General features: G+C 43.2%; 1 protein-coding gene across 2 annotated transcripts in view; it reads right to left on the bottom strand.

Annotated features, from left to right (window-relative positions):
* LOC148041061 (retinal-binding protein) overlaps nucleotides 1-15473 on the bottom strand; it is a 72198-nt gene that overhangs the window by 55026 nt on the left and 1699 nt on the right. For both annotated transcript variants that reach the window (XR_015690644.1, XM_087676294.1), the window contains exons 4-7: nucleotides 5497-5653; nucleotides 5163-5241; nucleotides 5025-5065; nucleotides 4808-4924 (exon numbers count right to left, since the gene is read on the bottom strand). Coding sequence is in view for 1 of the 2 variants with exons in the window: in XM_087676294.1 (XP_087532420.1) it covers nucleotides 4808-4924; nucleotides 5025-5065; nucleotides 5163-5241; nucleotides 5497-5653 (394 nt within the window). In the remaining variant the exon portion in view is untranslated. The remainder of the gene's footprint in view (nucleotides 1-4807; nucleotides 4925-5024; nucleotides 5066-5162; nucleotides 5242-5496; nucleotides 5654-15473) is intronic.

The raw sequence follows: 15473 nt of genomic DNA, 5'->3' as shown, positions 1-15473 counted from the left end.
ACGCAAAATCATAAAACTGTCATCAGCCAAGGATTGACTAATGAAGTGCTGTCCAAAAGGAAGAGACAATCCAGCCAACTGATTAGAAGCTACCATATGGGATAACATCGAAAGAACTGGATGAGTCGCAATGGCAAAAAAGAGAGGACTCAAAGGGCAACCCTGTCTCACAGAGCATGCAAGGACAAATGGCTTGATAATACCACCATTCAGCATAACTCGCGAAGAAGCCGCAGCACTAATGGTGTAGATCAAACGAGACATCCGAGTACCAAAGCCCATAGTAGACATAAGTTTTGCAATGAAAGACCAGTCTAAATAATCAAAAGCCTTTTCCACATCCAATTGAATCAATACCACCTCCTGATTAGAGTGCCTTGCATAGTCAATAGCCATTTGCACATTTAAGACATTATGCAGAATTTTTCGGCCCTTAATGAAACCATATTGAAGAGGATGCACACTGGCAAGAAGATGCTTATGGAGACGATTCGCCATCACTTTGGAAAAGATTTTATACATAGAACCCATCAAAGAAATTGGTCGCCAATGTTTCAACATAGACAGCGAAGGAACTTTTGGAAGCAGTTTGATAAGTCCTTCTTTCCATGAGGAAGGCATGAACCCCGTTTCCCAAACCTGCTGAAACATAGCCGTCAATGGTTTCACCAGTCAGGTAGCAAAAACCTCAAAGAATTCATTAGTGAGACCATCCCAACCGGGACTTTTATCCTTGGGCAAGTGTAACAAAACATCCATAACCTCCTCCTCACGAATATCTGTCTCCAATGTAGTTTGCATGCCATGCGGAACCTGATTGCGGACCAAATCATAGAAAATTGAGCCGGCATGAGTAATTTGGTCAGAAGGTGGAGTAGTAGAACCAAGAAGGCCTAGAAAATAATTCCTACACATATTCACAATAGTCTGAGGATCAATGACCATTTGACCATCTGCATCCTGGAGTCTAGTCATATTCTCTCGAGCAGGGGATGCATGGAGAGCTCGAAAGAACTTATGAGTCTGACAAGCACTATCTCGCAAATTCTCAGTCAAATTTTGCAATTTGGCCTGCTGATAAGATTTCAACTGAAACTATTTAATAAGATCAGCCAAACGCATAGCCCATGGCAGCAGAAATACATCATCTGGAGTCTCCACCAGTAGAGAACAAACCAAAGCCAGTAATTCCTCCGCTACTTGTCGACGCCCCCGACAAAGAGAGGCATGATGGATCCCATACCGCCGAACAACCCGCTGCACATTAGAGAGCAATCGTTCAAAAGAAGCATTGCCCTCAGAGGAGAAGTCCAATAAAAATCAATCAATCAATTACTGCATATAACCTTGAAAGATTGAATGCTTCAAATAAGACGAGTTGAAACGCAAAGGGAGTCTATCCAGAGATTGCTTAAAAGGTGCAATGGGTTGTGCAAGCATCTCAAGCTATCGAGAAAAATGGTCCGACAAGGCATATTGCTGCAACACTTTCATTTCCAGCATCTCAGGAATAAAAGCATCATTCTGCATGATGTACATGCGGTCCAACCGCGACCATGTAGTTGTATACTGCACAGAATGAAAAGTAACCATGTAGAAGAAGGGTGTAGCCATGACCAGAGATCTTGCTTAAGTACGGCAAGAGCAAACGCATTCAACAGACGGCTTTCCGGAGCGTCCATCACCGAATGCTTTGATGTGGACTGTGAAGAATCAACACACATATTAAAATCCCCCGTCAAAAAACCCCGTCTGCCAAGTGACAAGGAGGTCTGCAAAGTATTCCAAAGATCCCGGCGCGATAGAGGGTCATTCAGAGCATAGAGACCCAGCAACCATAAGATCTCACCTTCAACTAAAACTTCAATCACCACAAAACGGCCATGTACATCATTTTTAATAAGAACACGCAGATATTTCTCATGTACAATCATAAGCACACCAGAATAATGCATGGCATGTGTCCCTGCATAAAACAAGCGAAACCCATGGCAATCCACAACTTTTCCTGCTTCACCGTGACTCTTGTGCTCAACAGCACACAAGACATCCCACTGATTCTCATGCAATAAACTCCACATGGCATGTTGCTTATTGCGAGAACAAATGCCTCGCACATTCCACGTGGCTATCTTCATGTGTATTCAAAAAGAAACTCAGGAACGAGACAAAGCTTGCCTCGATTTAACCTTTTTTGCTAGAATGTCAAGGACTTCCTCATCCAAAAAATCAGCTAACACGGCAAAAGAGTTCCAAGGACCAAATTTAGAGGTAGACAGTGTATCCACTGTCTTGGGGATGGAACGGGGATAACGACGAGGGTAATCACATTACCTCTAGCATCAAAAGTCAACTTAGCAGGTGGGCCCTTCGGACCATCCGTATATACTTTCCTAGTGGGCTGATTGCGAGGAACAGAAGAAACCATAGCATGAGTAGTGTGCTCTGAAGACAACATGTCTTTCCTGCACATATAAGTACACAAGGAATCTTGTGAAGCATAAGGCACAGTATCCGCCATATCAGCATTAAACCTTTTACCTTTTTTGGCACGTACATCTACCCAGTCATTGTCACGGGAATCCAGACCCGAAACATGTTGCTTGCCTTTATCCAAAACTTTAGGTGACTAGGTCACATCCTGTGACGGAGCATCAAGCACCATATCTTCCATGGGAGGCAAAATATGCTCAGCATCTGAAGTCGGTTGCTTCACTGGACATTCGGCCATAAAATGCCCCAATTTTCCACACGAAAAACAATGCCTTGCAAAGTTACCCCATTTCAAACGAAAGTGCAAAGGATGCATGCCAAAGCAATTAAGACGTAACCAAGCAGACCTTTTCCAGGCAGTGTCCCATAACATATACAAAAGGTTACGATTCGTGGCCCTTAGGCTCGGGGGAACCAAAACAGTGCCCACAACAGCCATGGCATCCTTTAACAGTGGCCAATAGACAGCAGGATAGTTTTCCACTTCAACCCACACCGGGCATTCGCGTTGAAGCAAACGCTGAAAATCTGCCATTAGGCGCCATGGCACAACATGGACCAAACGGCGATCAAAGAACAATGGCAGTTTAGTCAGCAGATCGGCACGATGCTGCTCGGATTTCAACAGCACCTCATAAAAGCCTCGGGGCCCAACAAAAATCTCTTTAACACACTCCCCTTGCAGTAGACTTTGCAGCCACTAGCGAATATAGGAAAGCATTGGGATCCTACCAGTGAAAAAGAGTATAACAGCATGTTCATAAAACACTGAGAATGAGCGCAACACATTTTTAGGATCCACAATGGCTTCCAGAACATCTTCAATTTCAGAGCCAGAAAACGCTTCATGATTATGTTGAACATAATCACCAAGCAGAGTATTGGCAAACTCCAACAAATGCTCCCAGTCAACATCCTGAGAATCCATAGAATCAGAAGCAATCTGAGCATAAGAACGTTCCTGATGATCCATTGTGTCTTCCGAAGTATGCTTGGTGCGTTTGCCCGCAGGCTGGAAGTCAGGACCAGGTGACATCTCCTCTGTGCAAGGAACCATATCCTCTGGTTCCTCTGTTTTAGAATCCGGACCAAGGGCTGCCACCATTTGGTCAATAAAGGCCATGTCCAGAACAACCATGTTGTATCACCACTTTAACAAGAGATCTGAAGCTATTTACAGGGCGCTCTCTCTCTCTCTGTGCAGGTCGTTGTATCTTAGGTCCTCTATACAAATCTATACTCTGCGGTACTGTTTGTACAGACTTTAACACAATCTGTCTCCTTCTGGGATTAGAGCAGGCCGTCACAGACAGATCCTCGGAGTCAGACACAGGGCAGGGTGCCAGAGGAATGTCAGGATGCAGATCAGGTCGATGATGATACACAGATATGCTGGGACAGAGTGCGAGCAGGACAGAAAATGGACCTTTGGAAGGCAAGGGCAGGATTCGAAGTGTCGGGCAAGGAAGACGGGACCCTGCGCTAGTCTGCAGCAGGAACTCAGGCGGCACCCAAAGCAGGTGAACAGTGGCGCAGGTCAGGGAAAACGCGTCCGCAGGGAAAACGCGTCCGCAGACAGGTAGACATGTACGCAGGCCTTCTCTGCGCACTGGATTGCGCAGGCGTTCAGGCCTCGACAGAGTCAACGCAAAGGTCAGGTCGCCATCGCTCTCGCTCTCTCTCTCTCTCTCTCTCTCTCTCTCTCTCTCTCTCTCTCTCTCATTGTTCCTTTTTGGAATGCTATCTGAGGCATTGTCCTACCCTAAATGCTTCCCTATGTTAGTTCATGCATCAAAGAGCACCCTTCCATTTACAATGGCCTTTCACATTAAAGGCACCATTGATAACATCATAACATGAATGATATAAGTACCACCATGGACCACGGCATCCATTTACTAATTATTAGACATTAGGGCTTTGTGCAAAAAAGTTCAAAAACAAAATCACTTTTGTGTACTTAAACGGCACAAATAATCACATTCTACGAAGAAGTTACTACAACCTATTACAACCCAGTGACATTTTGTGTGTCATTACATGTATAAATGAGTCCTTGAACAATCAAGAAGGAGTTGCTATTTCTCTCTCTTTATCAGTTTCCCTAAGCCAATCATTAATTCACATCTAGATTGAAGAATAGTGACCTAGATGCTGCATGAGGCACCAGGCCTGGTAAATTTCCATTATAATCATGAAATTACAAACTTCCTGATTCACATGAAGATGCTTTCATAAAAGGATGTATTCATAATAGTCATTGAAACGTGTACCCATTTATTCATGTCATTTACCAAAAAAGAGGAAAACTTACGACAAGTTATCATCAAATGATTTCCACCAAAGCACTAGAAAAATCCGAATCGAAATAGAAAGGGTGGTCAATTGATGGAGAGGAGGCCCATAGCGCACACGCTGCTCCTCCATAGGTCTGTCTAACACATCGTTCAAACCTCGAAGCATACATAATTCTGATAAAAATGTTTGATAAACATTGTTTGATAGCATGACAAATATTTGAAACATCTCACCCATGATGATCATTGATTTGCCGAACAAAATCAAGTAAAACCTAAAGAAAGTCATATTGCCACCAGTAAGGTGTAAGGAAAAGGTTGAACTTGACAAAAGCATCTGTAACAAGGCTATTATCTTGTGTAGACTTTTACCTGTGGCACTCCCACTAAGTACTTAACAATAGTTTTATATACACCAGTGGCAGAACCGATTTGGGCGAGCTGCCTCCGTCTACAAGCAAAGATGAGGGCTAGAGTTTATTAGACTATTGTGTACACAAAACAATCAACAATCGGTTTCAAAGAACAAATTATCAGATGAATTATGCAACAAACATGAGCTTGTAATACAGCACGTCAAAATATAACTTTGGATGAAATGTTACATGTACAGAACAACCATAAAATGATGATAATGCACATGCGAAATTCAAATCCATCACTTGGTCATTCCTGGATATAAACTGCATACACTGTAAAATTTTACCTGTCCATCTGTTGCTTCCACAAAAGGGCATATTTGTCATGAATGCTTCCTCCACTGCTTACAAGAGAAATAACTTCTCCTTGCCGCTTCCTTTCAGACCTCTCCCGTTGCTGTTTCAGGATAGATCCACGAAAATCTTGAGGCATGTATGTCATAACTGCAGATAAAATATTACTTTAGAGCACAAGAATAATGTTGGCAAAAAATCATCCTGGATTTTGAGGAAACCAAAAAGGATATGCACACTTACAGAGTTGAAAATTTTATTAGCATATAGGTGAGATCTTGTATAAATTAGAAAAGTTTCAGGAAAAGGAGGTATGGCGTGTTTGAGAAAATTAACAATGATACATCCCAATAAATGGTCAGTCACCTATCCTAATCCTATTGGTACAAAATATCTCGAAGTCACACGTAAGGATTACAGCAAGTAAACTTTTTCAGGTTTTTTAATTGGAAACAAACTTCATATAGGGAATGTTTTTTTAATCTTGGATGCCTTGCATATTAATTGATTGAAGTTTTTTAATCTTCATATGAACCATAAAGATATACTGTTCTGACATGCAAGTTGAAAAGATAAATTCTTCGAATGCTTAGAACAGTTCTCCAGCTCCAGAAAGTTAAAAAATGTTAAAGTGCAAAATCAACTGAATCATTATATAAATCCTCCCCCTAATGCGTACAAACTGCATAGTTTTTTAGAAGTCATATATCTGAAACGTTTATGTTTTCAAGTGAATCCAGCACTATGATATAAAAAGTAGTGTATGAGAGGGTTGATGAATTCACATCCACATCCATCCCACACATATACACACAAGTGTAAGGCACATGTACTCACGCAACAGACCGATTCATTAACATTGAGTCTCAAAGGAGCAATAATATACCAAAGATAAATATGTCAACTTGCATGTTTAACTTTCAATACACTGTAATATCTTGAAATTTTTGTTTGAGATACCAAGATCTTTTGTCCCTGTTTCAGATTTGCACTGATGATTTGGACAAGCAAACTGCTTTGAGGAGTGCCGAGTTGCGAGATTCCAAAAGAATCTTCTATTAATAAAGATTACCTCTTTGAAATATTTGTGAAGCCAACTCATTTTGCCAAGAGTTTTTTTGTAGGGTATGATAAAACTAAAGCTTTGAAATTAAACTTGTTATCAAATTTCATGCATACTTTTTTTTTAGAAAGGAAAAAATTTTGTATTTATAAAACTCCTTGGAACAAACATCCCAAGGCAAAATGCAAAATACAAAGCAGCCCTGTAAGGGGCTTCCATATCAAAATATATGTAATAAGGGGAAGTCTATTACAAAGCCTGACTGAATGACCAGTTGGGAGGTCTATAATGCCACACCATGTGCATCTAGAATGTCCTAAGAAAAGCACCTCTCCTCCTCATAGTTCTATGCACTGCCTTGTATTCTCTCCCATCTCCTATGGAGAGCATGCACAATCTCTATTCAAAATCCTGGAGAGTCTCTGCGGTAGATATGTCCAAATCAATAGACTAGCTACATCGAGTCGTCCATATGTACCAAGCAATAAAACTAGCTATAAGCTACCTTCTATGACAATGTCCTTGAGTCCACATTGTCTGAGAAATCTAGCATGATAGTCTTCCTCACAAGCTGACCCAAAAGAAGATATCCACAAGTTGAGCCTTTGTTGTCTATGACCCAAGCAATCGTCTCCCATGTAGCAATCATAGAGTTTGCAATGCCATGAAACACCATCCTAAGGGCTCTCCTCCAAACCTCCTAAGCCCTTGGGGCAATCCCACATGCAATGCCCCTGTGTCTCCTCATGCTCCTCACACCTATAACGCAAGGGAGAGGGTCTCTACCATAGCTAAGCCATGTATCAATTGCTAAACTCTTGTGTGCTAGTAACCAAAGAGAGTGAAACCTTTCTTGGTCTGAATTGTCATCCAATCTCCTCAAAAATTCTACCATGAAAGGCTGCGATATACCTTGGGCAACCCAATGTTCAAGTGCAGCTGGCATCAATCTGATCTTGCTCATTTGTATCCTCCTCCCCAACCTAATGGTATACACAAAGAATCATACATCCTGAAGCTGTTGAGAGTCATTTCTTAGACGCATGCAGCCACGTCAGCAATGCCACGTGGCAGCAATCAGACAGTCCGCTGCATTTAATGCAGCCGACCTGATCATTTATTGATATTATTTACAGCCTATAAATAGGCTGAGTTTCCAGGAGTCTACACATTGTCTCTAACAGATTTCAGTCCGCTGATTGCGGAGATTGCTCTCGAGGCTGACAGAGATCAAGATCCTCGAGGTAGAGACATACCAAGATATTTTCTTTGCACCCGTGTATAATTCTGCATCCTTATACAACATTCTTCACTGCAGATTTTTTGTGTTTCACTATCTCTTTCTCTCTCTCTCTCTCCTCTCTCTCTGTTCACTCTTTGTCACAGTCATTCGCTTCCGCATTACTTCACTCTTAACATGGTATGAGAGCATCGAAGGATTGACCTAGGGTGGACCTATCTAAAGAGGAGTTTTCAGTGCGACACAAGGCTGCATTTTCAGCGTTCAAGTGCCAGCAGGTGGGCTGCGCATCAAAACAAGGCTGAGGCAAGCGTGGGCATGCGAGAAAAGAGAAGACTTGCTAAAGTTGCTAGTGTTTTTGCTATTAGAGAAGGAAGAAGGCTGCGTTTTTGGCATTCAAGTGCAGATTTTACTTTTTCATCCCCTCCGGCAAGTGAAGAAGGAATGGGACGAGCGAACCTCAGCCCTAGCAAACTGTATTTTCACAGTCAGAGGGAGCTGCTTTTTGTGTTTTGTGCAGGCATTGTAGAAGAAGATGTCTTCTAAGGCCGAGACAAAGTTTCAAGCAATCATGGACCAAAAGGTGCCTGTCCTACCCACTCTTCCTTCAGATCAAAAGCTCGATGGTGAGAACTACTTGGTGGAAAATGGCAGCCAGCTATGGAGAGAGGAGAGACAATGACAGCAAGAGAGTGAGCTGAAGTAAAAAAAGAAGAGTGTACTTGCTAGAATGAAAGATAGAGTGAAAGTACAACTTATGTTTAAGTTAAGGGTTGACCTAACCAGCCTTCCACCAACTAACTAGAGTTAGGTTTAATTTACTCTAGAGCCTAGTGTCACTACTTTAAGACCTTACATTGACACTTTAATAAGTGTCCATACCACACAAATTACATTGGCCGCTACCCATAGAATCGGCAAATTCTAACATCCCCTTGCAATGCCAATGTGATGAAGTACAAGGATGATCAATCACCAAAGGGTAACAAGTTTACGGACTTTCAAAAAGCCTCAAACTTCTCGTGTGGTAGTGCCTTGGTGAAAATGTCTACAACATTTTTCTGTGTGGGTACATACATCAACCTGATCTCTCCTGCATAGCATCTCTCTCTAACATAATGGTAATGCACCTCTGTGTTTCGTGCGAGCATGAAACACAAGATTTCGTGCTACTGCAATAGCACTCTGACTATCAGAAAGAATAGGTGTAGGACCCTCCAATGGTAAATGTAGATCAACCAACAAAAATCTGCGCAACCATACACATTCCACTATTGCCATGAAGGCTGCCCTATACTCAACCTCCCAAGACAAGGTAGCCAATGTAGGCTGTTTCTTGCTTAGCCATGAAATGTATGAACGGCCTAGAAAGAAACAGTGTCCACTAGTAGACTGCCTAGTGTCTGCATTACTAGCCCAATTTGAATCATTGTAAGCATGTAAGTGCAAGTCTCCCCCCCTAGGAAATAATAATGCATGTGAAATAATAATGCATGTGACTGAGTACCTTGCAAATAGCTGAAGATCCACTTAACAGCTTGCCAATGTATGGTCCGTGGGCTATGCATATACATGCTCACCTGAGATACTGCATATTGAATATCAGGGCAGTTGTTGCAAAGATAAATATGACAACCAACAGCCTGACTGTAAATTGCAACATCAGACATCACTTCACCATCATGCATAGACAGCTTTAAGCATGGCTCCATAGGAGTGCACGTAGGTTTGCAATCTTGCATACTAAACCTATGTAACAGCTTATCCACATATTGTGACTGTGACATGATGATACCATGCTGATTTTGGGTGAATTGAATCCCCAAATAATAGTGTAGGCAGCCCATATCTGACATAGCAAATGCATGTTTTAATTCAGCCTTAAATCTGCAATTTTTCTTCTATAGGTCCAGTAAGCAACATGTCATCTACATAAAGAATGATAATCAGCAAGTCCTCCCCCCTGATTCTTAATGTATAGAGTGGGAGCAATTGGACTATTTTTTAACCCTTTGCTAGCCAAATAAGCATCAATTTTGGAGTACCATGCACGAGGAGCCTTTTTGAGACCATAAAGAGCTTTATGCAAGTTGCATACCATGTGCTCTTTCCCTTTAACCACAAACCCTAGAGGTTGTGACACATAAACATCCTCATGCAAATCCCCATTCAAGAATGATGTCTTAATGTCCAACTGATGTACTTTCCAGTCATAATTTGCAGCCATAGCAATCACACATCTCACCATACTCATACGCAATGTAGGGGAAAAAGTTTCTTCATAATCTATGCCCTTCTTCTGTGCATAGCCTTTTGCTACCAACCGTGCTTTGTACTTGTCAATTGTACCATCAGCGTTGCGTTTGAGTTTAAAAACCCATTTTGTGCCAATGGCCTTCTTGCCAGGTGGTAAATCCACAAGATCCCATGTAGAGTTAGTGGCAATAGAGTCTAACTCATCCTGCATGGCCTGCATCCAATGTACATCTTGCTGAGCTTCGTCAAAGGAAGTAGGCTCATCATCATCCAATAGTGAGCTCATAAACACATGCTCATCACAATCATCTACTTCCGTAAAATCAATCAAATGTGCCCCCCTGCATCATTTGCTACATTTCTGGCAACCTTCTAGAGCGTTGAGGTATAGGAGCATCCATTTTACTCTCTTGGAGAGTCTGTAACAGCCATCTTGGGACTGTTTTGGCTGCATTTACAGCAGCCCTTTCATGCTGTACTGCTTCAACTGCATGTGGCAAACCATCATTGATACCTTGCTGTTCGGGAGCATATGGTGCAGCAACAGCTTGTTGTATTAAGTCTGCCCTGCCATTTACAACAAGCATAGACTCCAAAGTAAGTGGCAAAAGACCCTCAAAGACATCACCAATGTCATGGGTGGCACGCATTTGAAACTGATCATGTGAAAATGCAGCAATTTCAGCAAATAGAACATCCCTACTGACAAAGACTCTCTTTGTGTGTGGGTCATACAAGCGATAGGCCTTGCGCTCCGAACTATAGCCAATAAATATGTGTTTTATAGCCTTGTCATCAAGCTTCCCACGAAGCTCTTTCGGAACATCTGCATAGGCTATGCAACCAAACACCCAAAAGTAGTCCACTTTGGGTTTCTCGCCATGCCAAGCTTCGAACGGTGTGATCATCTTCAGTGCCTTAATGGGTGCATAATTCAAGACATGATGTGCACACTAAAGGCCTTCTAGCCAAAATTTATGAGGTAGCTCCTTGCTTTTTAGCATACAACGAGTCATCTCCATAAGAGTCCAATTCTTCCTTTCATCAACACCATTTTGCTGAGAAGTCATTCTAACAGTGGCTTGATGCGTAAAGCCATGATTAAGCAATTGTGTCTCAAAAGCACGAGACATGTACTCCCCCCCTCTATCTGTGTGAAGTGTCTACACTTTTAGGTCATTTTTAGCTTCAAGCTTTGCAACAAGATGTTTGAAATGCATAAACACATCAGATTTTGCCTTCAGCCCATACACCCATGTATACCAAGAGTAGTCATTAATAAATGTAACAAAGTACTGATGACCTCCAAGTGCATGTGTCCTCATGGGACCACAAACATCAGAGTGAATAAGCTGCATTTTTCAGACAGCTCGCACCGCACCATCCTTTTTGAAGGCAAACCTATGCATCTTGCCCAAAATACATCCCTCACATGCATGAGGAGGTGGAGTCTCCACTGGAGGCAATGCATCTACCATATGACAACTCTGAAGGGTCATCAAACTCCCAAAGCTCATGTATCCATAGCACGCATGCCATAGCTCTGCATTTTGCATAGCGGGCAAAAGAGTAGTGACTGCTAAAGCATCATGAGATTGTCCGTCATATGTATCCAACAAAAATAGGCCCTTATGCAAGGTGCCAAACAGCCTAAGTACATAATCCATCTCTCTATCTCTAACAATGCATTTGTCATCCTCAAAGATGACCTGAAAGCCATGCTTATTAAAAGCACAAATAGACAACAAGTTATTTGTAATGCCAAGTACTAACAAGACATCTAGAAGCATAAAATCACAACCATCTGCAGCAGTAATAGTGACTGTCCCAATGCCACATACATCATAACTGATGTTGTTCGCACATGTAACACGCTTCCTAGCAGGGGCTGAATGCAAAGCGGTAAACAAATACTTCCTAGAAGTGTGTGCTTTGATGCCCTACTGTCAAAATACCATGTTTGCTGCATTTCAGCAGCATTAAATGCTGAATCAACCATTGAAGAATCATAACTGTACGTGAGAAATGCATAGTCCTCCTCTACAAAGTTAGCTGAAGTATCATCATCAGTAGATTTGCTAGCTGATGTTTCTTGGATAATCAAACCGGAGTTCTTTTTCTTCTATTTGGCCAATCTCTTTCTGCATTCATCGATATAGTGACCGGGCTTCTTGCAATAATGGCATTTCCCTTCTTTTTAGTCTTTTCTGTGTCTTGGACAACCTTATTTGATGGCTGTCCAGCATCACTCTTTTGCTGATTTCTTACATTTTGCTTGACTTTTCCTTTGCCTTTGAACTTGGAAACCATAGTCACATCACCTAAACACAATGCCACATTCTTCCGAGTCTGTTCTCAACACCCCCTCTCAAGCCCAAAAAGGGGAAGAAGAGAGGAGTGAGGTGGAGATGGAATGCTACATGTTGAAGAATGCTCATGCAGCAGGTGCCACTTGGACAATGTCCCTCCTAGGGAAATTGTTCACTTGCCCAAGCGCCCTAGTACAAGATGATGAAAACATGCAATGCATAGGAGGAATGTTGGACTTTGTGTGGTGCTGAGAACGATAAGGATATGCCCATACTCGAGCTTAGGAGTTGGCTCCATACTAACCAAGCGACCAAGGCAAGAAGAAGAGGAGGAAGAAGATGTAGAGGATCCCTAAGATCCAAGATTTCCACCTGAAAGGTAACCTGCAGTAAAGAATAGTAGACAAAGTGAATTGGAGAACCTAAAAGTCAACCTCACGAGAGAAGCCACTAGCTCCGTACATCCATACGGAAAGAAATACGAAGGCCTCGTCATCAAGTCACACCTGAACCTCCAAGGCCCCGATCTGGGTAGATCCTCCAGATCCTAGGTATCAATAATTGAGATGACCGCTGGAAGGAAGCCACCCCATCCAAAGGTAGAAGAAAGTAAAAGGCCTCCACTAGGGTATGCGAAGGATTGAGTGGTGGGTGGGGACCCCCTTTGAAACTGGAGAAATAGGAGCCCCCTCCGAAGTCGCAATAGATGAAGATGTCCCCTTGGAGGGCAAAGAAAGATCATCCCCCTTTAAACCCCCCTCCAAGGCAGATAGGGAATCCAAAAACTCATGGATCACGGACTCCAAAATGTCTAAGGATGAAGAAAGTGTTGCCGGTCGTGCGAAGAAGATATCTGGGATGGTGAAAAACTCACAAAGGTGGCCTCTCGAACCTGAGCAAGAGAGGGTGAAGAGTGGGGCTCAGACTGAGCAATAAGTGGACAACAATCGCTGCTTCTCAATGGAGCAAACCGAAAAGCCGAAAAAGAGGAAGCAATCGAGCAGCCACTGTCTCTCGAAGGACCGAACTGATAAGGAGACGATATCAAATAATCATGGTCTCTCGATGGAGTGGATTGCAAAACCGCGCGCTGCGGTAGCCACTGTACCCGAAAATAGGTGGGAAAAGACTGTCGTTGGCATTGCCACAATCTCTAGTCGTAGTGCCAATTGATCCTCCATGTGCTCGAAAGAACTTAGTGTGCATCAGATGTATCTTATTGCCTTGAGCATAGTACTCTTATAGCCGATGTAAAACGATCTCTGTGGCCCACAAAGGAGAGGTGGCAAAGGTAGTGCCAGATGGGAGATGCATATACTCCCGAGGGGTGGGGAGCAAAGGTCGAAGTCGGCAAGCATCAATGGTATGTCCAATGATGCCACAATAGAAACACCCAATAGATTGGTTATCTGTTGGTAAACAAGCCATGGGTACCAATGTGCCTTGTTGAAGAAGAAAGAGGTCAACCACGAACCATGAACTGCAATGTTCGTCTCAAGGGCTAGGAGGGCAATGGAAGGGCTAGAAGTGAGCTGCCCGCTGTAAGGAGAAGCTGCCAACTACCAAGAAGAAGCTACCAGCTGCCAAGGAGGAGCCGCCAGCTACAAACGCAGCCTGCAACAATGAGGGAGGAGCCACCGTCTGCAGAATATCACCGCTTGCAATCAAGCTGAGCCACCTACAGCAGAGAGCAACCGCCAACTGTCTGGTTGAGCCACTAGCAGCAGGGAGGAGCCGCCAATAGCAGCAGAGAGAAGGTGTCGGAATACCACCAAGTGCAACAGAAGAGCTACCAGCAGTAAACGCAGCAAAGGGGAAGTGGAGGCAGCAGCAGCAGCCCTGAACGCAAGCTAGAAAACAGCAAACGCAAGAGGGAGCAGCCGCCAGTTATGGTGTTGATGCAGCAGAAAAAGAAGAGAAGTGGATGATGAATCCACCACCGGTCTTTGCCTTCACTAGAGTGGAGGATCTTTGCCGCTACTTGAGCAGATCCAACTCTGATACCATGTCAAAAGATGACGTACCAACGAGACAGCAGGGTTTGCGAGGAGGAACAGAGAGTGAACTCGGTAAACACTGAGAAGAGAAGAGAAGAGAGAAGAAACTCTAATGAATGGAATGATAAAGATCTGAATCATGGAGTGAATGTGATAAAAGGTAACAAGGGTGCCGTAGCACAAGAAAGATGATGAAGACAGCCACGAACCACGAACCGCAATGTCCTCTTGAAGGGGTATGAGGGCAGTGGAAAGGCTAGAGAGAAGAGGTGACGGACTGAATGAATCAACCGTATCAAATGAGTGACAGAGGCAACTTATAAATAGGCAAAAGACTGTCTAGGGTGGCGCCCGAAGGGAGGGCGCCAACTGTCTGGGTGATACCCCACTGTGGGCACTCAGCCCCATTTTGGGGCTGTCGATTGTGAAACCCTAAACGCAAAACGCACAATGCAAAACTATGGGTGAAGGGTTTCTCAACACTCCCACCATGAGGGATCACACCAATAAGAGGGGGCCGATTCAGTCTGAATTACTTCTTGTGGAGAATTGGTGGATTCTAGGGACTTGGCAGTCACACTATTTATCCATCTTCCCTCTCCTAGGTATGATGTCTTTTATAATACCAGTTGCTTACCTCACAAGCACATGCAACATTGGCATGAATGGAGTTGGTTCCTTTAGTGCATGAGTGAGAGCCTTGGCATGCAGAGAACTCTAGTGGATCAGAGAAAATCACTGGGCCTTTGCAGCAGATTCCAATTGTGGGGGCGTGGGGGGGACGAAGGAGAAGGAAAGGGCAAGAAAGAAAAGGAGGGCAAGGTTAAGAAAGAGAACAAAGGATCTTCTGAGAGGCACCCTCATTACAAGAGGGGCAACTATAAGGAGGATCAGTGTTGGCAAAAGCATCCCTACATGCATCATTGGAAGGACGTGAAAACATTGAATACAGATGCAAAGGATTCTTCCACCAAATACCGGCCACAAAGTATCTATTTGTTACTCTTTGAAATCGGATTAATATATTAGGACTACAGTTTCGAGCACAAATCGCACCTTTTCCACTAGGCATATTTTATGATCTGCTGTAACATTTCTGAAACTG

The sequence above is a fragment of the Lygodium microphyllum genome, chromosome 1 (assembly GCF_053477565.2).
Source record: "Lygodium microphyllum isolate KBCC chromosome 1, Lygodium_microphyllum_v1.1.10, whole genome shotgun sequence".
NCBI lineage: Eukaryota > Viridiplantae > Streptophyta > Polypodiopsida > Schizaeales > Lygodiaceae > Lygodium > Lygodium microphyllum.
This window is presented reverse-complemented; position numbering and strand designations above follow the sequence as displayed.